Source organism: Hippocampus bargibanti, linkage group LG10, assembly GCF_051943395.1.
Source record: "Hippocampus bargibanti isolate YZ-2025 linkage group LG10, ASM5194339v1, whole genome shotgun sequence".
Lineage (NCBI taxonomy): Eukaryota > Metazoa > Chordata > Actinopteri > Syngnathiformes > Syngnathidae > Hippocampus > Hippocampus bargibanti.
In genome coordinates this window covers 16,002,893-16,016,253 of record NC_142743.1, presented here as the reverse complement: position 1 = coordinate 16,016,253, position 13,361 = coordinate 16,002,893, and the positions used below count along the sequence as shown (strand labels likewise).

Here is a 13,361-nt window from a genome sequence, read left to right as displayed (position 1 = left end):
CATGGTGGCTAGCGGACTAGTTTTCGGCAGACGAACACCAAGCCGCACGGTCAAACAGCGCCACGCTGGCTGGCGGACTTGCTTTCCACATCCCCTCTGTTTGAGTGCCGATGTGGTTTTGATATCGTGTGGAGTACTTTCGCTATTATGGGACCGAAAAAGACCCCACCACAGGCTAGCCGCTAGCGTTAAGCCTCAGAAGACATTAAAGAAAATTACAGTCGAGAAGATCATTGAAAAACACGAACGAGGTGTGCGTTTGTGTGATTTAGCGTCCCAGCACCAGTATGCTAAATCGACCATTTCTACGTGTGGCTAAGGGTGTTTCTGTGTTGTCTAAGCCACGGTCTAAGGCAATAGAAGAGGTTGAAAAACTGTTCTTTTGAATTAACGAAAAGCAGCTAGCAGGGGAGAGTAAGTGAGGGTTCTATCGCCAAGAAAGCACAGCAACTTCACTCGGATATCATCAAGAGGCAACTACATCAACGACCATCACAAAGGTAAATAAAATGACTTTAATATATAGTAGTTTATTTCTTACAGTACAATAGCACATTTATTATACATAAAATAAGGTATATTTGTGTAGTTTTAAGGCTTATTTAGTAGAAAATTATGTTTTATGGGGACCTGGAAACGGATTATTCAAATTTTTATTTATTTTTTAAAATTATTTATATTTATATTTCTTATGGGAAATAAATGTTCGGCAGACGAACTTTTCGCCTTATCCACACTTTGTGGGACCCAATTAAGTTCGTAAACTGAGAAATCACTTTATTTTGAAATGCAATAACACGATAAATCCCGGTACAAAACGCAGTGCGGAGTGAACTATGTTGTCACTTAGGATCACCACCAGGTGGCAATAAAAATCGCATGACTGATTAGGAAAACTGTGCAGTCCCTGTACAGTACTATAGCTATTTGGTGCTGAAAGTACTCATTTGTGACTGGAGTTGATTATAGTCTATTGGGGTTGAGCAAACGGAAATTCATCATTGAATTGACCATTCTTCAGCCTTTGTGAAATAAATGAAAGGGTCCCCGTCTTAAATTGGGTGGTAAAAACTTATTTTGAGAGATGTAAAATGATTCTTGGAAGCCAATGACCGGAAGAGACAGATAGCAAGATTTTATTTGCCTCTGAGAAGGTGGGTGTTCTCTTTTTGACATTTTGGATATGCTAGTTGTATAACCATGGTGAAGATTAAAAAAATATATATTTTTTTTAAATATAAAGATGTATTTTCCAAAAGTCAAGTCTTTTCCCATGGCATAATCTCATTTTAATGTTTTTTCATTTCTGAAGAGAACAGAAAACTGAAGCAAGAGCGACAAATACACACCAGGGGTCACTGTAAAGATGCAACAACTTGAACTTTAACCTTTCAATGTTTTTTTTTCATCGTTGATTGTCTATGTCCATTGTATCACATCTTATTTGGAGTCCTTTCCCGGTCGAGGGGCTCCTGGGTTGCCTTTGCCTTCAGCGCCTTTGACTACACTGAGAGGCTTGTGTAGGGATGAGCTTGCCTTGCTGGTCACATCATGTTCAATCTTATTCCTGATGGCGATTTCCAGACCCTTTTGGAAAGACAACAAATGGCTGATAAGCTTAAAACGACAGAGTAAATCTTTTCAAATAAATTTTCCTCAAAAATAGTAATAGTCGAGTAAAACATTAACATTTGCACAGAAAAAGATGGTGCAATATTTACTTAGGAAAATAATCTTTTTTTTTCACTCCGAAATTCTATGTAAATTTAACAAGAAACGTTTAATTGAATTTTAAATGCATCATATTAGTTTATTAAACAAAAAAAACGAGTAATAGTAGAGTAAAACATTAACATTTGCACAGAAAAAAATTGTGCAATATTTACTTAGGAAAAAAATCTTTTTTTTTCACTCCGAAATTCTATGTAAATTTAACAAGAAACGTTTAATTGAATTTTAAATGCATCATATTAGTTTATTAAACAAAAAAAATCATTTAAGTGTAGTGGAGCGAAACAACAACATTTGGTTTGAGAGAACCATGCTGCTTCTCCTGCATGCTGGAAAATCGCTGGTGTCAAGCGGAGTATTTGTACGTCCAAAAGGCAGCCCCAACTATTTGGAGTTTCCTTTTGGGGACAATAGTGTAAAAGAAAATATGCGTAGCGCAACAAAATTGAATATTCTATTGGGACGTGAAGGGTGACTTCTGCTCACATTTAACCTGGTGAATGAAACCTCTGCCATTGTCTTTTGTGTTTCTCAACAATATGTGATTTTTATGTGTAAAATAAAACACATAACACGTCTGGGGGGGTGCGAGGCTCCATCAAACAGGGGCATGTTGGACCTCAGGGAACATGCTTTTTCAAACAAAATTAACGAACACGAGTAGGAAAGAAGGCCACTCTCTTCCAACATTTGGTGACCCTGACGTGATTTCAGACTAAGGATTTCGTCAACAGACATCGGGTGGCCAATACTTTGACAAAGTAAGAGGACATGTTTCTATGTACTTACTGAGATTGCTTGTGTTTCTCCTGGTATTTTAATAACTGATTGCATTCATCACAACATGCATTGAGCAGCAATTTTGCTGCTGAGCCAGTGACAGTGTGATTTAACCTGATTAGGTGAAACTCTGACGGCAGAGTCGCGATCCCACATATTGAAAAAAAGATATATTATAAATACAAGGTTTATACAATGCTATGGACATTCTTAAATAATATTGCATGTCTTAAATAGATCACACAGAACTTTGTTGGTAGAACAGTCACAGGTGCCTCTCACACATGAGAAAGCCGTGGCTGCCCTCTGGCTTTGAAAATACATAATTAGACCAGCATAAGTGTTTATTTTATTGTGAGATTAAAATTACATCAGTGGTAAAAGGGGCAAAATAACATTTTGCTGAAATAGAGCAAAATTAAAGTTGAATAGTTTCTCCAAGAAATTCTACAATCTTATTTGGAACTTGCTGCAGCCATAAAATTATAAGATGTTTATTATTTGCTAAAAACGATAACCTGATCATTAAAAGTTGTATTCTGTTTGTATGATTGTTTACCAAAATGTCCCAACGTCATGGGAATTCTATGCAAAATTGAGGGATGATTATAGTTGAATAAATGCATATTATTTTAGTTGTTTTTTTTTTTCATTTACATTATCATACATTTGATACCGTACATTACTCGCAGGTTAGTTATCAATCAGAACTTGACAATTACTTCGCTCAAAGATCTTACCTTCTTGAGCTTCTGTTGTTGTATCACTTGTGCTTTCTTGGGTGCAATGATTCTTGCTTTTAAAAAAAGGAAACGAATATGTATTAATATTTCCACGGACTGAGGTCACAATTTGCATGCAGCCCTGGAACAACAACACCAATAACTCCAAATATTACCGTGTCGTTCAGCATGCCTCAGATTTGGTAACATTTTTAATACGGGGATCGGATTACATAAAACACCACTTAATACATTCTTTCTAACATTTGAAGGCTGATATTGACCTTTCTGATCCCAATTATGTCATTATCAGACGTTGCGGGAATCAATTTCCGCATACCTTAAAACCTATTTGGCAAATAGTATTACAGCCACTCGGTCAAAGATGTGATGCGGCGCATGGAACCTACATGGCGGCCGCTACATGGACAGATGAACCCCCATACATATACGTATTTTAAAAGGCGCCGTGAATAAAACAAGACGATGAGTTAGCTTGGTGATCTTTGAAAGATTGGGGAAAGATGTCAACAGAGGCACGTGCAGATCACATCGTGCTGTTATTCAACCACAGGGTGTTTCACGTTTTGTCTCTTGCGTATGCTGATAACTAGTGAACTATGACATTCTCACCTCCTTTCTTTGGACCCTTTTGTTTGTTTTGTTGATGCTTTTTCGCTGCTCCAGGGCGTTGTGCTTTAAACTTTTGTGAGCCTTGCGCCATGTTGTCAAACAGGAAGACAAGACGTTAAAGGTCTTCTTCTGTTATCGCGTATGGCGTCTGTTTTTTTACTTGACCGCCATCTAGCGGTTAAATAAGTTATTAACATCGTGCGACCATGACAAAAAAACCCCAATTATTTCACCGTGGTTTATTGTTTTCTTCTTATGTGAAAAGACTACCTGGTTGCATTGGAGCCATAAACATATACTAAACAACAACCACAACAAAAACGTCAATTACCTCTACATTACTAACACTAAATTAAACAACAATCAAGTAGTTATCCAGAACAACATAATGATATTACAGGACTTCCACAAAGAGACCCCTGAATTAAACTCGTTCTATCGAACAGGCGACTATTGATCATCTCAATTCTGGCACATAGTCAGGCATCCCGGAACAATACATCTTTTTTTCCTTAGTTGGTTTTGTTAGAAACATGAATTGAATTTTATTGTACAAATCCCCGAAGGGAAAGCAAAAATAACAAATTGATCCTAAATTAGATGCAGAAATTGAGTGTTACAACAAAACATTTGTGTCACATTTGTGTTTGAAACTATTTAGACAACGTCTGTCGGTCATGTTTGGCAGTTGTTTTTGATCCACACTGTGAGATGATGCGTGTTAAGTCCTTGCGTCCCTGCTTATCAAAGTTAGTCGGAGGTGAGGTAGTGTGCATGGTTTAACAGGACTTTCCAGTAAGAGAAGTAAACACCGTTCATCACTTGGAATTACAATATCGTGAAAAAATGTACTGGAAATCATTATGGTTTAAACAAACATTCAAGAGTAAATAGATAGTCAAGGAGGAGGGGAAACAAATCATATACAGTACTTCACATTTGACAACGTGTCAAACAAATTTTTGTTCTGGACCGCTTTGGAGTTATGCAAAACCGATCGTTGCAAAACCGAAAAAAAACCACAAACTGACCAATTCACTCTTGAATGTCAAACTTTTATTTTGAGGTCTATTCCTCGCTGCATGTATATGCAAATTCAAGGCAAAAACTGTTTTGGGGGATACACTATCCCTTCTCTAGATTATTCTAAAGTGTGCAGTAGACGATGAACATGATGAGTGGATCTGAAAGTAGAATGGCTATTTACATACTGTAAGCGGAAAAGATGACATACTGTAAGCATGTATGATAAGTAAGTACGGAATAAAACTACTGATGTTTTGTCTTTAAGACCCATCAAGACATTCCACTTTCTGGGAGGGGCTTAAAATTTAAACTTTTGAAATTACAGCTCTAAATTTGGATGACACTCTTACTAATGTATCTACACAAATACTCAAATGAAATGTTAATATAACATATTGATGCCACTGTGCGTCATTTTAATTTACTAAATTTTCGGTGGCAGGGGATTTGATTTCTATATTATGTACTGTACATGATTGGCTGGCAGCCAATTTAGGGTGTCCCTCACCTACTGCCAAAAAGACAGCTGGGATAGGCTCCAGAACCTCCCACAACCCTGGTGAGGAATAGGCGGTATGGAAGATGAATGAATGAATGGGTGAATTATGTACATGCTACCAACAAGAACATGTGTATTTTCAAGTGGACAGTAGCATTAGAGACTAGAGCTGATCGAAATACTAACTATTATATGAAAAATTGTCTGGTGATAATTGTTATTCTTTGTAGTTGCCCTGATAATTTCCTTCAGGTAAGACTTCAATTTTGTTGCCAAGCACAGCTGAAACAATGGGGTTATGTCAGCGCTCACAGAAGCCTTTTGAATAGTGAAAAAAAAGGCAGAAAATTAGGAGCACCATCACAACTGTGAATTTAGTAATAGGAAAATATGGAAAGGAATGGAGGGACTGCTCACATATCTGTTTGATTCCCTGCAGTGTGCTTGCGCACTGAGTTTTTCTCTGCGTATGTGTACGCGTGTGTGCTTGCGTGTGTGTAAAAAGAGGGAGCAAAAAAGTAAAACCAATTTCTTCAGCGAACGTGTTTTTGTTTTGTTTTTTACCCAAATGGAATAACATCGTAACAGTGTGTGTATGTGTGTGTTGTGTGTGTCCGGATGAAATTTAGTGTCAAGTGTCTGAAAGTAAGGTGCAGTGACAACAAAGTGCCAGAGGGTGGAGCTCTAGAGCGCAGTGAGGCGGCCAGTGAGGGCTGCCTGGAGCTCCGAGGGGAGGAAGACCCCCAGCTCTGTGATGATGCCTCCTGTGATGAGCTGGTGGGGAGTCACGTCAAACGCAGGGTTCCACACCTCGATACCTGAAAATTCATGGAAGACGTAGGGACAGCAGATTATTTGAAGAAATATATGGATTTGTTAGGTAAAAGGATTTGAGAATTTGGGGGATTTATAATTTAATATCTTTGTTTAAAGCCTGAAATGTATATGTGTATATATATATATATATATATATATATATATATATATATATATATATATATATATATATATATATATATATCACACAATCGTGAAGTGGAACAACGTTTATTGGATAATTTAAACTGAAATTAATTTAAAAGTTAAAAAAATGCCTGAAATGTATGTATGTATGTATTAAAATACATACATACATACATACATACATACATACATACATACATACATACATACATACATACATACATACATACATACATACATGGCCGCCTCACTGCGCTCTAGAGCTCCACCCTCTGGCACTTTGTTGTCACTGCACCTTACTTTCAGACACTTGACACTAAATTTCATCCGGACACACACTTAAAATAATTGGACCTAAAATAGATTTGCAACCATTCTTATCTTGTGAAGTGAACAGCATTTTTGCTGTTTCCATGGTGACCCTGGACCACGTACAGAATTGCTCTACAAAATTGCTAGAGCAGCTGTGACACCTGTCACATTCTGTTACCACTAAAGTCTAGGCTAGCCCTGTTGTTCAGGAGAGTGCACACATTTTGCTATATTTAAAAATGACCAATATCCATTTCGAGACAGCTTTGTATCGTCAAAGACATTTCCTAATCAGCATGCTGCATGCTGTATATTCATTTGGACTACTGGCAGTGAAAAGAGAACCTATAGGGTCTATTTAAAACATTCTTCCCATATCTTTACTCAGACGTATGTGCATTGGGTATACCACTTAAAACCACAGAGCAAACCTTTACACTGGACACTAGCATGCATACTGCAACACAGGCACACATACGGTTTTTACATACCTGAAGCAGCGATGGGGACTCCATTTATACTGGTGAGTTCATCAGGCGGACGGACTTCGATTATGATGTCCCTACCACTTTCCAGGCTTAAATCACATGAAGTGCTGGGAGCGGCCACATAGAAAGGAATCCCATGATGCTTGGCAGCAATGGCTAACTGGTACGTTCCGACTTTGTTGGCCGTGTCGCCATTGGCAACCACCCTGTCTGCACCCACCACCACGGCTGTGATAGAAAACCGACAGACGAACGGGATGAAGATGGATGGGGTCGATGTAAAATAAGGAGTAAATGTGTAGGAAACCCCAACCTGTGATGTTCATTTCTCTCATGGTGAGGGCCGCCATGCTGTCTGTGATGAGTGTAGCGGGGATTCCTTCTGCTACTGCTTCGTACGCCGTGAGTCGAGACCCCTGGTTGTACGGTCTCGTCTCTGTGCAGTACACACGCTTCAGCCGGCCCAGCGTGTGGAGGCTTCGCACCACTCCTACACACCAAGACTCACGCTTAGGCATACTTCCAGCGACACGTTCCACTCAGCCACTCCCCACAATTAACACGTACCTAGTGCAGTCCCGTATCCAGCCGTGGCCAGCGAGCCAGTGTTGCAGTGTGTGAGTATGGTCACTGACTCCCTCGGGACGCCCGAAAGGATGTGCTGCGCGCCAAAGTTTCCAATCTTCTTGTTGTCATTGACATCTCGCTCCAGCATGTCTTCAATCCAGGCTATTACACTGTGAAGGTGCAGATTGGGGGGAAGGTGCAAGAAAGGTTAAGCTCCCACTGAGTATTGAATGGAATAAATGTATACAGTTGCAGTGCATGCATGTAAAGTGATGCCTCGGCTTACGAACGCTTTAGCTAATGAACTTTTCGCCTTACGAACATTAAATTCGTGAGAATCTTTGCATACGAACAAGTTTTTGGGAAAAAGCACGGAGCTCCACAATGGCTGGGGCACTAGTTTTCGGCGGAAGAACACCAAACCACACGGCCGAACAGCACTACTGTGTCTCAGGCAATAGAAGGGGTTGAAAAACTTCTGTTAATTTGGATTGATGAAAAGCAGCTTGTCGGGGACGGCATGAGTGAAGGAATTATTGCCGAGAAAGCACGGCAACTTCACTCGGATATCGTCAAGAGGCAACCTGGAAGTTTGTCATCCATTGATGATTTCAAGGGTAGCGACGGATGGTTTGAGAACTTTAAGCGTCATACAGGGATTCATAGTGTCATTCGTCATGGTGAGGCAGCCAGTTTTGACGATAAATCTGCCGAAGCTTACAAGGAATCATTCCTCAAGATGGTGGAAGAAGAAGGCTACGTTACTCATCAAGTGTTTAATGCTGATGAAACCGTCCTTTTTTTGAAGTCCGTCCCTGGACATAAGCCGATGAAAGATAGGCTAACCCTCCTTCCTACAGTCCTTATGAAATGTGACTCTCCTTCCAAACAGTAATTCGTGCCTTTGTCACATCTCGGCTCAATTTTTGCTATCCCAGTGACACCATAGCTGTCTGTCCTATAATGAGTGAATAACCATTTTGAATACATAAAATGGATATACTGTAAACTATTACATTCAGCAGACCCGTCAGTAAGTTTTCCTCCACTATCAGAACAATATTTTTAGCTTGAATTACCTAACAATAAAAGTATTTCTAGCATTTTATATGACCATTGGATTTTATCAGTGACATCAGTGATGGTGTTTCTTCTTCACACTGAGTGTCAAATCTTCAATTAGACATTCGGAGAGAAGGCTTCCTACTTTTCACTTTATTTCATCTGATAACACTCATGTAGCTTTTGGAATACAGATGTGCTGTGACAGAATCTACTTGGGGCGTGGCAGAAAAAAATAAGTTCGGTTGTTGAGAATGATATTGCTTATTCTTACTGATGACCGAAGGTAAAAGTAGATGTGAACAGAGGAAGTGAAAGTGGATGCCAATACCAGTACTTTTGCCTCGGTGAACCATCACAATGAATTCAAAGCGAAGCATTTTATTTCACTGAATTGGGCAGTCATTTAGTCATCCGATTCCCAAGGTTCAAACCTGTAGAGACAAGACAATGCCCGTGCGGCCTTTTACCACGCCGTCATAGTACATTTAAGGTATTGAGGTGATTCCAAGTATTGAAAAACATTTAGTAATTGCTCATAAAATCTCTTAAAAGAATTGCCCAGGCAAGTGAAAGGAAATATTAATAGACTTGGGCGGCGGGGGGAAATACAGACCTATGAAGACAGATGGCATTAGCTGGAGGAGTCGCCAAAACGCCAATCTGTTACATTGTCAAGATGAAAGTATGCACTGGTCGCCACAGCACCAGCCAATGGTTTAAATGAACACCAACGGACAAATGTATGCCATGGAGAGTAATCAATAACAACATCTAGTCTGTGAGATTGCAGTATTGTATCACCGTGAAAGAAAGTGACAGCATAACAATACAACAATGGCAGAACCCACCCTAAGAATGACACTTTCAAAGTATTCTTGAGCAAAACAACGGTGTGCTTGCAAGGCCATGCAACTAGTGCAGTCCACTAACGGGGGAAATTTAAGTCCAGCCCATTACCACTGAGTTCACAACACTGGTGAGACTTCAAAAGCACAAAGGACAGATTAAATATTTGAAAAGGAAATGTTGGACAGATGATATTAAGATACATTTGTAGCACAATGCTGCAAGAGTGTGATCGCAACCACGAGAATACCTGTCGATCACTGCTGAGGCAGCATTATTACCAGTGGAACTGGGTCAGCTTAGTGTCTTGAAGATATGGCTTCGAATAAAAGGGGGCAAGACAAATTGTGATGGGGAACAGAGCCAGATGGTACAAGTGCCTTATACTGCAAAAAGACAAACCAAGAGGGCTCTTGGCGACCATGTCTTCTTTGGACTGAAGACAACATCAAGAGTCTCAAACAAGAAGCAATACAATACATTTTGATTTAAATATCGCTTTAACAACAGTTGATGCTAGAATAAACCACTTGACATGGACAATTATTATATACAGGAAATAAAGCAGTCACAAAGATAGTACAACACTCCCCACTCGCCAAACACACACACATTCAAGGGCTGATTTGCTTTTGTGTGGTGCTGAACAGGAAAAACTTTTTCGCACCAAAAAACAAACAAATAGCGTTTAAAGAATGCAGAGGTGGTGAAATGCCTCTCAATTTTGGCAAGCAGAATGCGTCTCGTGCACGCATGGTATTTGGGCATATTCAAAAAATTGCTACGTCTGCTATTGTCAGAAAACAGCCTTTTGTCACTTTGCCCCTACAGACAGTCTGTTGGCTTTGGGAGCTGTAAACCATAGTCAGATACCAAGACTGACTGGGACCCGGTTGACATGGAACAGGCTTGGGAAATGGTGAGCAAGGGGGCTGTTCCTCTCTTACTTGCTTGCAGCTGTTCAACTTTCAACCAAGATAGCAATATCATTTAGCATGAGCCAAAATTTTAGCTCAGCCACAGGCCAGCTTCTCTGTCCGAGGAAAAGGAGGCGGAGATCCTCTCCTGTTGTGCTGTGAATGAAGTAGCTACTGTATGTTCGTGTTTTGCATTGGAACTTATGCACACACTTTGACAATGGATTAAAAAAATCCCCTGAGGGAAAAATTCATACGCTGGTAGAGATAACCTTGCCCCCCATGCCTGTCTGACCTCCTTCAAATTTCTATTCCCTCTCGTTCCCTCATATCCTCTTCCTCCCTCCACCTCTGTGTGCCCCCTGCCCGTCTCAGCACGATGGGGGAGAGAGCTTTCAGCTACTCTCCCCCCAAACTCTGGAACACACTTCCTCCCAACATTCGTAAAATCGATTCTCTTCCCACCTTCAAACCCATCTCAAAACCCACCTATTTAAAAATCGCAATTTCTGTGTAACTCTCTCTTGTTTCTATTTATAATTGTATTATTATTGTATCTATGCTAGTCTGTGACTATGAAGTGTCCTAGAGAGCTATGAAAGGCGCTTGAAATAAAATGTATTATTATTATAGAGTCACTTTTCATGTCCAAAATGCAAGTTTATATTTTGAGTTTTAACAGCACCTCACACTTCTATTACTGGGTGTGGTTTCCAGGAAAAGTATTAAATTAACACCAGCAGGTGATGTTTTTTTTAATCACGCACAAAGAATTTTCTCACTTTCAGTTCCCAAAGCAAATAATAGCAACCACGTTGGCGCCGGCTTAACATTTCAAGTCAAACTTGCCCCCACCTTTCTCTCAGTTGCTCAGAGTTCTTCTCCATGCTCTCGTTCTCGGCAAACTCCATCAATTCACGCGCGGCACGGCCCATGTTGACAGCGGTGGGCCTCGCTGACGTTAGGCGACACAACGATTCACGGATGAACGTCACGGGGTCCTCGCCGCCCGCACCTGCTCGTAACTCCACGGCTAAGCTGAGGCAACCTACGATGGCGATGGCTGGGGCGCCGCGTACCTGGTTAAAAGAGGACACCATGTTGAGCAGAATGCACATCAAACCACATTCTGTCTTTGGACATTACGGAGCTACTTTGAATCATGAGTTTCATTTGTTCCATGACCAAGCTCTGCACATAATTTGATCATATATCAAATCAGTATTTCCCAGGGAAATGAAATCAAATGTATAATTAAATTAATCTATCCTTGTCCCCCAATAACTGATCAAGCCACGGGTTGGAAATCAAAATGCTTGTCAGATTGTGCACTCATTAGTAAAACTTGGAGTGTTTGTACTGCACATTGATTTGTTAACTGGAAGTGACCAAAAAATTTGGTTAAATGACTGAAATTTCAAAAACAGTTAGGCATTTCTCCCTTTCTCATTAAACTACATCATCATGACATCACTATCTGCTTACAGCACAATAGTTCATGCTGACACAACCATAACATCACACGTCTAACTGCTTCACATTTATGCAACTGGGAGGAAGAACGAGGACCCAGAACATCTGTGAATGTCCCTGCAGCTGCTAAAGAAGCCCAACAGCATGCAAGGCTACATCTCATCTTCACATCTTGCCTTCAAGTGTGCAGTGATAAATGCAGTGGGGGTGTCATAGAGTGCAGCACAGTACCGAAAATGTGAACAAAAGCCCTGGCAAGGTGCATTAATAATTCATCAATAAGCCGTTTTTGAGAAAGGGGGAGCCGCATTTGATGGGTGACTGAATATAAGCAGATTGTGTAGCTTGCACGAGGCGATAAGTAATCTATACATGACGGATTTAGTTATGCGTGTGTGTGTGTGGCAGAGAGAGAGAGAGAGAGAGAGAGAGAGAGAGAGAGAGAGAGAGAGAGAGAGAGAGAGAGAGAGAGAGAGAGAGAGAGAGAGAGAGAGAGAGAGAGAGAGAGAGAGAGAGAGAGAGAGTGCATGTTTGCTCGTGCGTTTGTGTGGCAATGCAAGTGGCCCCCCCAAAAAAATCCAGGCCGAGTGGAAGCAAAGCAGGGCCACATATGCGTGCACCGGCAGTGGCAGGAGCACAAAGAAAATGATAGGAGATGCGCGCATGGACAACGGGTGGAGGTGCACATGCAGCCGGCGTGCACAGAGGGGTGGGGAAGCTTGGTGATGGAAGAGTCTTACCTTCATGGACTTGATGGCGTCGTAGGCGTCCTGCACCGAGCGGATGTCGTCGTAGACTGTCTGATGAGGCAGCTGCAGCTGGTTGAGGATCTGCAGAGACCCGGCACGGTAGCGAATCGCTTCCAACGTCATGACCGACACAACGAGGCGGGATGTTGGGGAGGATAACACGGAGGGGAGGGTAGCTGGCACGCACACATACAATACCGCGCACGCACACTTTAGCACGCACACTCGTCTCTTGGAATGTTAAGCGCAGCCTGGCGGACAATCAGCTGATATAAACACGAACAAAGTTGACGAGACAAGGAGGAAATGAGAGGCAAGAAGAGCAAGGAATGTGAGGAGAAAGGGGAAAGGAGGGTTGGAGAGCTTCACCTACACTGACAGGCAGACAGACACGGAAGCACGTGCCCACAAAGCCGGAAGTCCTCGCCTAGTTAGCCGCGCCCACCCAATGCTTTCGCCAACGTGATCGCTCCATCTTACTGTAGCCGCGCTCCATCCCCCTCCCTTTTTTCTTTTAGCCCCTTTGTCAGGGGAAATTTCAAATTCAAAGCCGTTATTTGCATAACACCAAAGCCTTTTGTTTCCCCAGA

General features: G+C 41.2%; 2 protein-coding genes across 2 annotated transcripts; both read right to left on the bottom strand.

Annotated features, from left to right (window-relative positions):
- Window positions 1-1,264: 1,264 nt before the first annotated feature.
- Window positions 1,265-4,015, bottom strand: lg10h19orf53 (linkage group 10 C19orf53 homolog). The gene is made up of 3 exons (XM_089005824.1): window positions 3,867-4,015; window positions 3,252-3,307; window positions 1,265-1,587 (listed from the first exon to the last, which is right to left on the bottom strand). The coding sequence occupies exons 1-3, from the start codon at window positions 3,955-3,957 to the stop codon at window positions 1,441-1,443; spliced, it is 294 nt and encodes a 97-aa protein (XP_088861950.1). The 5' UTR covers window positions 3,958-4,015; the 3' UTR covers window positions 1,265-1,440.
- A 75-nt stretch (window positions 4,016-4,090) lies between these two features.
- On the bottom strand, window positions 4,091-13,180 carry mri1 (methylthioribose-1-phosphate isomerase 1). Its single transcript, XM_089007107.1, has 6 exons — window positions 12,763-13,180; window positions 11,405-11,628; window positions 7,722-7,891; window positions 7,468-7,644; window positions 7,158-7,382; window positions 4,091-6,209 (listed from the first exon to the last, which is right to left on the bottom strand). The coding sequence occupies exons 1-6, from the start codon at window positions 12,892-12,894 to the stop codon at window positions 6,076-6,078; spliced, it is 1,062 nt and encodes a 353-aa protein (XP_088863233.1). The 5' UTR covers window positions 12,895-13,180; the 3' UTR covers window positions 4,091-6,075.
- Between the last annotated feature and the right edge of the window lie 181 nt (window positions 13,181-13,361).

Coding starts and splice junctions, on each gene's coding strand:
- lg10h19orf53 (XM_089005824.1), bottom strand. CDS start 3,957: ATGGCGCAAGGCTCACAAAAGTTTAAAGCACAACGCCCTGGAGCAGCG. Junction 3,308..3,866: donor AAAGGGTCCAAAGAAAGGAG/GTGAGAATGTCA, acceptor TTTTTTTAAAAG/CAAGAATCATTGCACCCAAG. Junction 1,588..3,251: donor AACAACAGAAGCTCAAGAAG/GTAAGATCTTTG, acceptor TCTTTCCAAAAG/GGTCTGGAAATCGCCATCAG.
- mri1 (XM_089007107.1), bottom strand. CDS start 12,894: ATGACGTTGGAAGCGATTCGCTACCGTGCCGGGTCTCTGCAGATCCTC. Junction 7,645..7,721: donor TGGATACGGGACTGCACTAG/GTACGTGTTAAT, acceptor CTTGGTGTGTAG/GAGTGGTGCGAAGCCTCCAC. Junction 6,210..7,157: donor AGTCCCCATCGCTGCTTCAG/GTATGTAAAAAC, acceptor ATGAATTTTCAG/GTATCGAGGTGTGGAACCCT.